Source organism: Miniopterus natalensis, chromosome 9 (genome assembly GCF_054644295.1).
Source record: "Miniopterus natalensis isolate mMinNat1 chromosome 9, mMinNat1.hap1, whole genome shotgun sequence".
NCBI lineage: Eukaryota > Metazoa > Chordata > Mammalia > Chiroptera > Miniopteridae > Miniopterus > Miniopterus natalensis.
This window is the reverse complement of record NC_142089.1, coordinates 10,512,289-10,527,078: the sequence shown is the minus strand read 5'-3', so window position 1 is coordinate 10,527,078 and position 14,790 is coordinate 10,512,289. Positions and strand designations below refer to the sequence as shown.

Below are 14,790 nucleotides of genomic sequence, written 5' to 3'. Positions count from 1 at the left end.
TTTGGAATGAGGAGGGGCTCTTCTTTTATTCCTGAGGTTTTCCAGGTGGCCCTGCTTAGAGACGGGGGATAGATGGGTTGACTTGCCTGAAGGCTGGAGTCATAGGAAGGGCCCACCTTCCCAGCATTCTGGGAGACTACTAGGCATGCAGACCCAGGGCTTAGTGAAGGGTAGCTCAGGGGAGCCAAGTCACTTGCCCAGGGTCTCATGACATAAGTGGGGAGCAAGTCTGGAAGCAAAGCCAGGTGTGTGGGGCTCTTTCTCAAGGCCATGGCAGTGCCCTTCTCTCAGACTCCCCTCCCCAAGCAGGGTGTCCACCTTCAGAGTTTGGTGGGTCCCAGCCCAACCAGCTGCTGCAACACCTCAGGTGCTGGGGGGCTGATCGGATCAGCAAAACAGCAGCTTTGTCTGTCTAACTGCCTCCTGGGCCAGATGGTCTGGGGCTGCCAGAGCCACTTGCTTCACCCCAGTGCCTTTGGCTCAGCTCCACAGATGAGCCCCGCTGCCCTAACACACCTTCTAGTTCCACCCCCACCTGCCCCAGGCCACCAGAAGAGAAAAGAAAACCAGAAGCAGCCAAGGACCAGGGGCCAAGACTCTGGATTATGGGTCCCACAAGGTTGGCTGATGTGTCCTGGGGCAAGTCACTTAACCTCTCAGCCTCCATTTCCTCACCTCTAAATGGGGGATAATAACAGCAGCTGCCTGGGGTGCATTTGTTTCTCTGAGACTATTTCTTAGTGGGACCAAGTGCCAGGTGAACAAAACAAAGTCCCGGCCCTGGCCCAGCACTCAAGCTGGGTTGGGGGCCCCTGCGAGAAAACCAAGAACATTGGTGTGTGTGTGTGTTAATGACTTAGAGAGAAACACTGGGGGAGGCGGGTATAAGGGGGGGGACGGGGTGCTATCTAATGCAGGGCGGTCGAGCACGGCCTCTCCAAACAGACGACACTGAGCTGAACGCGCTGTTTTCAGATTAAGCGGGGCGAGCGCCCGGGCGGTGCAGAGCGCTCCCTGGCGTGGGCTGCTGCTCCTACGACGGCTGCGATTCCTGGACAGCGCTGCCAGGGGGCAGAGAAACTCCCCGGACCCACCGAGCAGGACGAGATGGGCGGGCGGAGGTGATGGGTGGCGACGGTGATGCAGGGAGGGGCAGAGGTGGGTGCCGGGGAGGTGATGGGGGGCGGTGGAGATGGAGGAAGGGGCAGAGGTGGGTGCCGGCGGAGGTGATGGGGGGCGATGGTGACGCAGGGAGGGGGCAGAGGTGGGGTGCCGGCGGAGGTGATGGGGGGCGATGGTGATGCAGGGAGGGGCAGAGGGGCTCCTCGCCATCCGAGACCCACCCCCGCACTCTCTGCGCTTGAGGGCTGAGCCCGGCTCCCGCCGACCTGCCGACCCCGCCGCTGCCCGGCTCCCCGGCTCTCGGGCGCTCACTCACCGCGGCCGCCGCGTCTCGAGTCCCGTCGCAGCAGCTCCGCTCGTGTCCACCGCCCGCCGCCCACCTGGCAGCGGGAACCAGCGCTCGGGATCACCTGGCGGCGGAGCCCGCCCTCGCCCACCAATCGGGGCCCGAGGAGCGGCTCCGCTCCAGTGACGCCCAATCAGCGGCCGCGAGGGTCCTCGGCACCGCCCCCTCCGGCTGCGCCGTGCGCTCCGCCTTAAAGGGCTGGGGGAGAGGGGCTGGGGGAGAGGGGCTGGCGTCCCCGCCGGCCGAGGGCGCCTCCTCCCGGGCTGTGGCCCCTGAGTGTCCAGAGCCTCGCTGACGGTCCCCTCCTCCCGGAGGGTCCTTCCCCTCCCGCCCCCTGGCTAGCTCCTCCACGTCAGCGGAGCAGCTCCAGTAGTCCTCCGAGAAGCCCTCCCGGACCACCAGTGGCTGACGACTCCGTCCACTGCAGAGCCCTCGCGACTCTTGCTGGTCATCCCACCCCCCTTACTAGAGCACTGGTCAGAGGGGCCTCCATCCCCAGTGCGCAGGACAGAGCCTGGCTCGCAGTAGGCAAGTCTTGACGAGCAAGGGAGTGGGGTCAGGATCCCATCCAGGGAGCCCCGCCAGCCTCGCCCTACCTTCCCTCGCCTGGGTGTGTCGCTCAACCTTCCTGCGGGTGCGGGCCCTTCTCAGAGGAGGATTATCTGAGCTGCCAGGCTAGGGGCCTGCACCAAGGAGTCTCCTCATGGACACTGATGGTCCTACACAGACCGCGACCCTGTCCTTCCGGTTCCACGGAAATCCACTGAGATGGGGAAAACTTGGGCTGAGCAAATCCAGCCAGAAGTGTCAGTGACAGCTTTGAGCTGGAGAGCACTTTTGTTCCCACCAGGCCAGGCATTCCACGCTGTAGGTGCCAAAACACAGATAGCAAACCCAGCTCAGCCCAACCTGCAGTGCGTATTTAACCTGAAATCTGCAGAGAGGAAACGGCAGCGACTGCCCCTGCACCACACCTCACAAACGCCAGGACAGGGGTGCTCAGGCCCAGGGGGGAGCGAAGGCAGGGACGACCTCAGGGGAGTTCCTGAAGGCGGCAGGTTTGAGCCAGGCCTGGGCACCCCCCATTCCCTGTCTCCCCAGAGCATCCAGATGCCTTCCAGAGGCAGCAGTGAGGTGTAATGGTTCTAGGCTTAGTTCCAAGTCTGGGCACTTCACCTCCACCAAATGTGGGTCCTTAGGCAAACACCTTAATCACTTTGATCCCCAAATGCCCCATCTGTAAGTGTTACTAACACCTGACTCACAGGGATGTGAAGATTCCGATGAGTTAATGTGGGCAATGTGCTTGGCACAGTCCCTGACCTGTAGTAAGTGACGCGCTCAGTAAATATTAGCTATTAGCCTTGGTGTTTGTTCTTGAGTGTCTTTTGTACTTGATTGAATGGCAAGTGTTTATTGAGTTCCACATGCCAGGTGCTCTGGGAAACCCTTCAGCGAGGCCATGTGACAGCCTCGAGTCCAGCAATGAGTATCAAGACGGCTTACAAGTTGGTCCTGCCCTCCAAAAACTCCAATTTATGAGGTTCAGGGGGCGCAAAGGATAAAGGGCTAATTCTTACTAGCTTCCTAAAAAAGCATGTACCTTTTAAATAGAGGACTTGCCAATTACTAGATCCAAAGCCCGTTTTGAGACGATTCAGAGAAAACAACTCAAGCCACAGCCCTATTAATTCCTGGCTCCAACACGTTTCTGATGCATAGAATTCCACCTGACGCATGCGATTTTTAAAACAGTGACAGGGATTTGTTTCAGGTCAAAATGAAAAAAAGAACAAGAAATTCAGTTCAGATAATGAAATAGTTCAAACCAAATGGGTAATTCTGCCTTCAAATCTCAGGAGAAGGGGACAGAGGGTCAAGATCTGAGTGGCAGGTACTGTGCTAAGTCCTGGGGATACAAAGATTTTTTTTTAAAAAACCCCACAAAACAGCACAAAAACCAGATCTGGAAGGATAAATGTGTGAAAGAGGTATGTGCCATTCACTCCTGCCTTTAAAACCCTCAAGGACCCCTTTTGTAATTGGTCTTCATGCCCACACAGGGATACAGTGTTTCAAAACCAAACGCATTCATACATTTGAAGTTCATTCCTTCATTTTTATTTTTGTATCAAAGTAATATAACTGCCCATGTGAGCTATTCCCCCAGGTTACCAAATTCAATTTACCTAATTTCACTAAAAGCAGAGACACTCCAACCGTCTACCATGCATGCAGACTTACTAACGATGCATTAGATGTGCGAGCTCAGAGGTTTGCATCAGAGGAAACACTTCAGCGGGTGTCAGCCATCTCCTGGGCAAGCCAGGTAGTTCCACTCAGGATGCGGCCTAGGACAGCCATCACCAAGTCACTACCTGCCCCATCTGCCAAATCCCACATTCATGACAACACAGCTCTCGGAAGCCACCAGGTAGGGAATGTCAACCGTTAGATTAATGACTCACTTTTGCAGGAAGCCCAAAGAAATTACCTCGATTAAGCAGGGGAGGGAGTGACAAAAATGGCAAGCTGGGGGTGGGGTTATGATCCCTGAACATGTAAGGACACATGGCCATGCCATGGTATTTCCGGATGAGTCAGTGACAATGACTAAATCACACAGGTGTGAGCTTGCTATCACCATTTGCTCTTTTCTCTGAAATCCCAGAATCTGGCACTGGGGTTGCCAGCTGACAAATGTGAGTGGGATGTAACATTGCATCCTATCCTACATACAAGCCCATATCCTACAATAGGACTGAAAACTAGAGCCAAGACGGGGGGGGGGGGGGGGCTTGGAGCAGGCCTCGGCACAGAGTCTCACCCACACCTCGTTTTTACAGCTGACGCTTCCCTCCGTTTCCTCAGCAACACCTTCCCATGTGGATAGTTGCTTTTGACCTTGAGCACCTTTGTCTCTCGGGTTTGTCCTAATGGCTTACCCCAATATTGCACCCCCAAAGTAAGTGACTAGAATGGAAATTTTAAAAAACTCTAAGATGTGTTATGGGTTGAACTGTGCGCCCACCTTCCCAGTCAGTATGTTGAAGTCCTTATCACCAGTATCTCAGAATGTGACCGTACTTGGAGACAGGGTCTGTAAAGAGGTAATGAAAACGAGGTTAGTAGAGCCCTGGCCAGTTTGGCTCAGTGGTTAGGGCGTCGGCCCACGCACCGAAGGGTCAAGGGCATGCACCTCGGTTGCAGGTTTGACCCAGGCCCTGGTTGGGGCGTGCGGGAGGCAACCATTCGATCTCTCCCTCTCTCTCTCCGTCCTCCCTCCCTTCCACTCTCTCTAAAAAAATACCCTCAGGTGAGGGTTAAAAATAAGAGTGAGGTTAGCAGAGTGGGCCCTAATCCAGTATGACCGGTGTCTTTAAGGAGAGGAAGTCGGGGCGCAGACACGGCCAGAGGGGAGATGGGGGCGGCCCGCGGTACCCGCTTACGCGGCAGACGGACCCGCTGATCACACTAAGGCTCCTTTTCCGTCCGAAAGGCAGGCGGCAGCGCCGCCCCGCCAGATTCCGCTCCCTGGGGCATTCTGGTCGGCGGGTGTGGAGGCTAGAGGATCCAAGAAACGGAATCTAGCTGTCCCTCGCCTTCCCACTTGAGGAGCTGTGGCTAAGTGACTTGCCTGAGGCTGTGCTGTTAGTTCCAAAGGGGACACAGACTGCGGGCGCCTGACTCGGGGCCACGGGCAGGGCAGCGATTCCCACGTCTTCCGAGAGTGAATGTGCTCTCCCAGGGGACCACCTGGCGGAGCCCGAAGTGCTGCTGCCGCTTTATTTCTAGGAAATCTTGTTTTATCTTATTAACTATTGTGGACTTTGCTCTCCCGTCCATTTGGTTCAATGTGACCGTTAACATAATGGCGTCCCCTCCCCCAAATACTTTGGCATACAATGGGTGCCCCAGAAATTGGCACTGTTATCTTGTTGCTACCTGTACCCCATTTGGGGAACAAGGAATGGGTCCCACTTTCCCAACGGAAAGTTCTAAAGAGGTCCCCTTCTCGGAAACGCTCGTTAGAGACTTTGTCGCCAGAGACAAATAAAACATGAGCCTAGGGATATATTTCAGAACGTAAAGAAAGGCAGGTAATAACAAATACTACCTAAAATAATGCCTATGTTGCAAACCATACACTGGTAACAATATTTAACGGAGATTAAAAAGGCTGCACATCGAGTAGCCAAAGGTTTCTCTGTAGCCCCAGCTAAGGCCCCTGGTCTGGCCCAGGTGGCAGCTGATGGCCGTCTAGGCCTCTGGTGGCCCCAGCTTAGAGGGCACTGCCGTCTCTTACCCACCTGGCTTCTCTTCTCTCCTGCTCCCTGGCATTTGAAACAAACCTGTATACATTTTTTCATTTTGAAACCTGACTTTAAAGTCTGTTAATCACCCCCCCCCCCCAAAATCGGTTAACCACGGCCCACTGATCTTACCATTCGCCCTCTTGCAACCTGCTGCCGGACGCCCCACTACCTGCACTGTCAGTACACAGAACCTCTAAGGCAGGCGTGCAGGGAAGGTGATTCTAGGGGCAGGTCTCACTCCATCACTTATTACATGTTCAATTTGGGGAAATCAGCTAAATTTACCTGCTTCTGAAAATTGGGGATAATGCCATGTGTCTTTATGAATCTATTTGCGAGAATTTGAGATAGATGAAAGAGCCCAGCAATAGGAAACTACAATAAATGTCAGTTTAAAACAACAAAACTGAACTCTTGTGAAATTGGATGTTCTGGCTCATTTATTTTAAAAAATCATTTTTCCTAGAATCCTAAAATGCCTTAGTAACCTGATCGTAGCGAACATGATTCAATCTTTGATACTTGATAATCTCACACTGTCTCTGGGGGGCTAGTCTAAAAAACTGATTGTGGATTTGAAGCCCCTTTGTTTTACAGATGAGGAAATCAAGGCTTGGGGAGGTTAAGAGGCTTGTCCGAGGTCACAGTTGGTAAGTGGCACAGCCTCCAAGGACCACTGTGTAGGACCCTAGCTACAGATGTTAGGATACTGGGCTGAGTGATGGATCCGCACCAGGATCCATTTTCAATTTGGAATTGATGAAAACGGCTTATTCCACACACCATCCCAGCGAAGTTAAATTACACAAACAAGTAACATAAGGGATTTCGGTTTGACATGAGAAGAGTTTCATCAGAGCCAAGTTCTTAACCAGTAAAATGGATGCGCGAGGATGTGGTGTAACTCCCTGGGTTTAGGGAAGGAGTGTCCTCTGGTACTGAGCAAACAGCGCAGGCGGGAGAGGCCGCATGAGTAAGGAGTAAGGTTTCTCTCAGAAGCATGCGTGTACGAGCATGGGTTTCTAACATTCCAGCTCATGATTACTAAACAGAGATCATGTCCAAAAAATTCAGTTGTCAGGCAATCCCACTTGGGCCTCCTCAAGTACAAGTTCAGTTTACAAAGAGGAAGCAGCTGCTCACTTAGCAACACGCAAGTTCCTACAGGAGCTGTGGCTCTGGGAGGAAAAGCTCTTGCAAGTGCGAGCATCCTGCGAATGAAAAGAATGAGCCTGTGATGAACTGTGAGGAAGCCAGAAAGCGTCTCAGGGCCAGGGCTTGAGAATGGCCTGGTACCTGTGCGGCCCCCCTCAAAAACTCAGGGCAGCCTCGTCATCCAAGATCTAGTTCTAATAGTTCTTACCAAGCTTCACACAAAAGCCACACTGACTCCTATTAGCACACTGAACAATTTGCAAATTATTTCCAAATCCTCTGGCACCTTAAACAAGTCCTTTCTTTCCCTTGAATAGAACATGGATTCACGGGCCGTAGGGGAAGGAGAGAATCCAGAAGCCTGAGACACTGCGGAGGGGAGACAGTGGCGCAGGGCAGCTGGAGAGGGCTCTGCGGTCAGCCCCCGGGTTTCACTCTGGCTTTGCCACTTACTACAACCTGGGGCAAGTTTCTGAACCTCACTGTGCCTGTTTTCCCTTCTGTAAAATGGGACTAATCAACACCGACTATCTCACAGGGCTGCTTAAACAAGATAATTGATATATGTGCAGAGCCTGGCATGCAGAAGAAACTCAGTGTTAGCATTATTACTGTTATAATTTAAGCAACAAAAACTTTTAACTACACCTTATCAAACATATTCAAGGCACCATAAAGGTCTCTTCGCTAAGCAAAGATTTAAAAACAAGTAGTTAATTACACATTTATATATAGTATCAGGACAAAGAAAGTTGCAATTTTTGACAATGGCTTGAGAAGGTAGCTTTTGAAGCCTCCTTTGACATACAAGCTATTGAAAAAACTTAGGAAGAGTTGAAACTAAGCTAATAAGTTTAAATAAAGGTAGGAAATTTCTCCAACAGGAAAAAAAAGCCATTGATGTTAAGAACCGTGGAGGAAATCATAGAAGGAAAGAACATACAGCAGTAATAAAGGTGCTAGAGGTTAATCTCTTTAAAAAGGAAAATTTGGTGCCTTGAGGGATACTGCTCATGGATCTCTAACGGCTTCTAAGCCCATTTCTGTGAAGTGGTTCCTTAGCCAAGAGCTCCAACGGTTCTCTAGCTTCAGTTCTGCAGAACCGAGTGACCATCTGCTCTACCAGGAAAAGGCAAAGCAACTCTACATGCCAGGAAGTAATGTCTATCAGAGCCTCGGGGGGATTCATTTCATATGGCCTTTCTCTAATTAAGAAGAGAATTTCTCGTTTCCTGAAAGAGAAATAAAGTAATTGATGTGATTTTTTAGCTTCTAAGAACGGGAAACCTTAACTATATTCCTAAATTTTTAGTTTCTCATAGTTGGTTAAATGCGGCAGTTCATGAATGTCTGGCCTAACCTCTTCTGATGCATCAGGATGGCAAGAGGATCTGAGCCTAAGCAAAATCACCTCACAGGTCCTCTGAAGCAGGTATGAGACAGTGTAAGAGGCTAGCAAACCTAGACCAGGGCTGACAAAATTTTGTAAAACAGGAATGATGAAAAAAATGTCAAAGGTATTAACGTATTACCTAACTCTTGTTTTCATGGACTCTTCCTGTTAATTATACCCAGTAGACATAATGAAAACATCCATCTGGCTTGCTTTCTACTGGACCAGGCTTCCTTTAATCAAGCCCGTGTGGATGGTGAGAACGGGTCTGTGTGGAATGCTTTTATCATAGTACTAATGAAAGGTCTCCACGTTTTTCTGCAAAGTATCTCTTCTCTCTTTTGTACTTTAAGAAGCCGACAATCCCTCCTCCAGCACTTTGAGATGCGTTTATCAAAGGTAGTTTGTAGGGGGGTTAAGAGTTTATGAAACACTGTAATTGAGTTCACTAAACCACTAAGGGAGAGTACTGAAGCCATTGATCCACGCTAGAAATTGCTTGGATTATCTCTCGGGTTTGCTGTCTTCCTTTCTATAAAAAGAAAGTAAAGAAAAAAAATTGTGTTTTGCTCCTTTAGAATGTATGGAGGAGGGAAAAACCCAAACATTTCTTTACCTCAGTGTAAGGGGCGCATTTTTTTTGAGAAAGGGAGAGGGAAAGAGAAACACCAATGATGTCATTGTCGGCTCCTGCACGCCCCTCACTGGGGATGGAGCCCGCAACCCAGGCATGTGCCCTGACCGGGAACTGAACCATGATCTCCTGGATCATAGGTTGATGCTCAACCACTGAGCCACACTGGCCTAAGGTGCACATCTCTGACAACTGGCTATTTTCACTGGAGAGTACAATGGCCTTCTTGTCCCTTCCCTTTACATTATGCTGATGCAAGGATGATTTTGTCCTTACCTGAACTTCGTGAAGTTAACGGAATGCCAGAGTTGGAAGGGATCTTAAATAATCCAAAGTTCTCACTCTACACTGGCGCATCTGATGAACAATGTAGTCACCAGGTAACTGTTCAGGACATCTTTTTAAAAGTAACATAAAACAGAGAAACCAACCAAAATCTTATTTTGATTCCGAAAGAGTAGAGAATTCTTGGCATAGGTACCTAACACCCATACAATTAGAATTATCATGTGCCAAACAGCATAACAGAAATTAGGATTACTTTCTAGAATTCGGTCTCAGCGTGTATTTTTTTTTTTTACTAGTCCAAAGACCTATCTGAACATTAAGCATGAAAAACTGGAAATCTATATTAAAAACGAGGATCTTAATAAAGGACAGTGATGTTTTAAACCTCTTATTAATGAAGTTAAATGTATCTAGAAAAATCACTTACCATCTACATAAGAATTAAAAAGCACATAAACTAGAGCTTGTATTTAAAAAGGAAATGGATGGCCCTGGCCAGTGTGGCTCAGTTGGGCGTCAACTCATGCTCCAAAAGGTTGCTGGTTCGATTCCTGGTTGGGGTGCGTACAGGAGGCAGATGATTGATGTTTTTCTCTCTCTCCCTCTCTAAAATCAATACAAAAATATTTTTAAAATATAAATAAGGAACGGGTGGCTGCTATTACAAGGAGTAGAAAAGATTCAAAGTGAGTGTAAAACTTAGCTACTTCAGAGATTATACTAGAAACTTTTAAATATGTTACAGTTCAGCACCTTTTAAAATTTCATGTTTATTCATATTTTTCAAAATATATGTACATAAAAAAAGGAAGATTTACAACAGGAAAGATTGCCTTACATGCAACACAAATTCCAATGAACTCATGATGGGATCACACATAATTATGAATCCAATTCAAGCCAACCTTCTCAAGTCCGTTTCCCAGCCACGCTTCAGGCTGCAGACGGGATCCCAGGAGACAATGCCAGTGGAATGGATAAAACACACACCTTTGCTTCTGGCAGCACTTAGGGGCCAGAAGACGTACACCGAAGAGTTTAAGACAATTAAAATGTCAAGTGCCACAGGGAGGGTAAATGATAACCGAAACCCATGTTTCTCAAGTAGAAAGCCAGTACTATTTAACACAACTTCACAATACTAAACAAATACAAGTAAGAGGTTACGTAGTTGGGCTTCATTTAATTTTTTTTAAAAAACCACCTCAAAACGGAAGCCACTTGCTTGATATTGAAAGTGCTGTGGAAAAAAAGGAGGGGAAAAGAACCCACAGATCAATCTGGAATCTAGTTTATTTTTGCAAATTGTTTTTTTCCACTTAACATTTCTACATTAGCAACAATGTAACTCTCCAACATTTCCTTATAAAAGAGGCAAACAAGAAGTGAGAATTCATGCTCCAAATATTAAAAAATATATTCAAACATTTGATCAAGATTTTATGTTTTGATTTTTGCTAACACAGGTGACACCAGAAACCACAAATTTAACGTATTCTTATATTTCCCCTTCAGTCAAAAACCAAGCGGTGGAGAGAACTTGTGCTTGCTGTTAAGGGAATGCAATGCCCGGGGCCAGTGAAAGACACTTGGAAATGAATGTGAAAAGTGGCCCAAGGAGCCATGTGTCTTCAGAATCTAACGAGATCATAATGTGTTTGGCTTATTCCCAAAGCTAAGACGTCTCTGTGTTTACAGTTAGAGAGAAAGGGCTAGTGGAGTGGTTTTATAAATAAGATTAATTATTATAGCTGTAACTGGAGTCTCCAGGTAGGAGGCTTTACAGTTCAGTCAGTGCTGTTCTGCCTCGTTTTTACTTCAGCACCTGACCAGCGTTCTGTTCTTGATGCCTTCTACAAATATAAAAATCTTTGCAACTGTTTAGATAAACTGGAAGGGATAAGAAAAGCCAAGCTGACAATAAAAGAAAGAAAATGCGAGGGCTGGGTGAAGGGAGAAAAAAGGACAAGTATAGATTATACAGTTTAGGAAAGTTCAGAATTACCCCCGAAATTAAAGTGACTGAGGGAAGGGACAGGCACCAAGGACAGCGCCTAAAGCTAACAAATACCCAAGCTGGTTTGTTTATAGTCCCTCCTCACAAGTTCAGAAAAAACAAATTAATTTTAATAGCATCAAAACTAAAACAAATGCACACTGACCTTAGAAAATAAGATTTTAAATTTCATCACAATACCCTTTTTTCCTATAAAATTTACTTTTTTGCTTTGAAAGATTTCTTCATGGTGGATTTGCCCTTGCCAGGCAATTTCACTTCCTTTCTCACACTGGCCGCAGGCTTCTTTGAAGAGCCACCACTGGGTTTCTTGATGACTGAGGGTGAGGGTCTGGCTTTCTTGGCAGGAGTTTTGGCCTTGGGAGCAGCTTTCTTGGGCAGGGACCTTGCTTTCCCTCGCTGAGCAGCTGGGACTTTAGGCACAGGCTTGGATCCTCTCTGCTTCATGGGTGCAGCCTTTCCTGATGACTTGGCTGGGGTTTTCTTCTGCAACCTGCAAACCAAAGAGCAAAGGCAGTCACTTACCAGCTGAGAGATTCACTTTGCCAGGATGATCAGATACTTTACCAAAAAAGAAGAGAGATTATGTAGAAGTCGCCTATGTTACGAATAGAAATGTAGCCCTGGCTGGGTGGCTCCACTGGTTGGAGCATCCTCCCATACACTAAAAGGTTGCAGGTTCAATCCCATCAGGGCATGTACAGGAGGCAACCAATTGATGTTTCTGTCTCACATTGGTGTTTCTCTCCCCTACCCCCAAATCAATAAACATATCCTTTGGTGAGGATTAAAAAAAAAAGAATAGAAATGTAATTTATTACTTTTTTTAACTAAAGGCTTTTACTAAAATTGTATAAAATTCAATTCATGGAAATCTACACAAAATTTTATAATGTTTTTCCTAAGAAAATAAATTATTTTTCTTTGAATAACCAAACTATGGATGTATTTAAGGCTTGATCAAAAAGTAAATGACGTATTCATGTTTCATTTCTTAAGCTTGGAGTCTCTGAATTTTCAAGAAAACAAGTTCAGTGTTACACAGAGAACGTCAAGGCTCCTGAGTTGGAGGCTTTGCACACATCCACACCTCTTAGGTGGAGGCTCTTCATCCTCAGAGTCTTCTTCTGATGAGTCATCTTCATCTTCATCTTCATCTTCATCTTGAGAATCATCTGGCTCTTTCTTTGGAAATAGAACTCCCGGGCTATGGAAAAAAGAAAAAGATTAAGTGAAAGAGGAGTCCTACAGAGGGCAAGGAAAATGATGTGAACCTAGATGTATATTCCCAGAATATTCCCCATTTCCTCCAAGCTTCCCCAACGATGTCAAGTCAGGTTACAAATATCAAGTTACAACTGAACCTATTTTGAACATACACACAAAGTCATGACAAATCTATAAAGTCCCAGCCGTGCCTCACCTCATTCCCTTCCTCCTTCTATTTAATAAAGTTGATTCTTAACCATTTATTTATAACATTTAATGTGTATGTCTTTAAGAATTAAAGTTAAATAGTCAAAAATTTCAAATAACATGTATTCAACCTGGAACACTTATGCCTGCACACAAAGAACAAGAAAGCTACACTTACTCCTGCTAAATAGGGCTTTAGCGGCACACCTCATGACACCATGCTAGAAATAGAAGTATGAGGCTATATAGCACGGGTGCATAGAACAATGCTTGCCCATAGGAGATGCTCAATGAATAAACAAGGTATTTGTGTAAGACAGGTTTTCAAGTAAATGTCCCTGTCTCTACAGTATGAAGAAGGCAGATTAGGATTCTTGGAAGCAGCCAATGCTCTCCCTAATTGGTGTGGTACAATTAAAACATATACATAACCCTCTAATAATCTTCCTGTTGTTATCGATTATTCAAGAAGCAATAAACATCAAAATGACTGGCCAAGGATCTCAAAGAATTCAATACTTGATTTCAGGAACATCTGGCTAACAATAAATTCTAGCAGGATAGCCAAAATTCCTGGTCTTACGTGAAAAACTTTTGCTCTAAAACAATACTACCTTAAGTAGTCTTTATTTTCAAGTATATCCAGTTCAGTGTAATAGTGGTCAAATAAATTAAGCCATGTCTGTAACCTAGAATAGATTTTAAGTTTACAATGACCAATACTTCATATTATGGGCTGTTTGTTTACCTGGGATAATAGGGAAAACAGAGCTGGAAGGTGCCACTGAATCCTTTACCAGAGATCTGTTCCATCCACCCGTTCTTTTCGCATTTCTGCAGGGTTTTCTTCAGCAAATGCACTGAAAAAAAAAAAATTAAAAATGGAGAAAGTTATTTAGTTATTCAAATTTGGTAATTCTCTCAACCACAATCATTTATACATCAACTTAATGTCCCATCATATACAGTAATTGACAAGTTCTAAGTGAATCCGTTACAGTCAAAGGGATTAACTAATTCACTAAATAATTATTAAGGCCCATACATTTGGCAAGAGTAAAATTTTAACGGCAAAAGATTTGAGAGACCACTGAGTCAAATTCCTCATTTCAGAAAAAGGTAGAGAAGCCTAGAGTGGTTAGTGACTTGCCCATAGTTGCACATACAGGGGTGTGCAAAGGTAGGTTTACAGTTGTTCGTATGGAAAATAATGCAATAATTAATAAATAATAACACAAAATCTGTTTTGTATACTCACAACTGTAAACTTCTTGTTTACAACCCTTTTGCCCACCCCATGTATATGGTTAATAGCTGAATGAAGACTAAATTTCTCACTATTTCCATCTGTTGAAACATCTATTGAGTACCTGTAAGAATAGATAATCATCTAGGACACTATCCATAAAGAAAAACAGAACCAATTTCTCACAAATCAGCAAAGAGTACCAGCACAACACCAAGGCTCCAAAAGGCCTCACTAATTCTCACCTTTCATACAAAAACACATAAAAAATATACTTTATAGTGATTCAGTGTCTAAAAAATAGCAATATAAATGAAACTGAAAAGGTTAATAACCAATTTTACCTTCTACCACGGCCAAAAGAGAAAATCGTGAAATAGTCTTTAAAGGACAACTGCACAATTAAACACATTATGTATCTTAAGGAAGGAAAGTTTATTAAAAAAACACCAGTTTTCAGAGTACACAACAATCAGAAAGCATTTCTTCATAATGTTAAAATATACATATTGCATATATGTTAAAAGTCAGTATTGACTTCGAAATTACCTTTTTATTTAAAACAATATATCCTAACTTGCATTTTCTGTTACTTAACTTCCGTATCCTTTACCCTATACCGGTGGGCCCATTCTAGTAGTTCACCAAGAAAATGCACAGTCTCACTAATCTGTCCATGGTAACGCTGCTAAGAGAAGGGTTCTCATCTCAAATCACCACCTGATAGGTAAATATACATTACCAAAAAAGTACTTTCTGTTACAGGGCTTACGTCAATGTGAAATAACCCAAGGAGCCCTGGCGGGATTGGAGCATTGTCCATACACCAAAAGGCTATCATTTCGATTCTCAGTCAG

The 14,790-nt window shown here is 45.7% G+C and overlaps 1 protein-coding gene across 8 annotated transcripts in view; it reads right to left on the bottom strand.

Moving 5' to 3' along the window:
• Nucleotides 1-10,005: 10,005 nt before the first annotated feature.
• HP1BP3 (heterochromatin protein 1 binding protein 3) overlaps nucleotides 10,006-14,790 on the bottom strand; it is a 29,800-nt gene continuing 25,015 nt past the window's right edge. For all 8 annotated transcript variants that reach the window (XM_087820190.1, XM_087820192.1, XM_087820191.1 and 5 more), the window contains 3 exons: nucleotides 13,436-13,547; nucleotides 12,362-12,478; nucleotides 10,006-11,764 (listed from right to left, as the gene is read on the bottom strand). In XM_087820190.1, coding sequence (XP_087676316.1) covers nucleotides 11,470-11,764; nucleotides 12,362-12,478; nucleotides 13,436-13,547 — 524 coding nt within the window. In that variant the 3' untranslated portion in view covers nucleotides 10,006-11,469. The remainder of the gene's footprint in view (nucleotides 11,765-12,361; nucleotides 12,479-13,435; nucleotides 13,548-14,790) is intronic.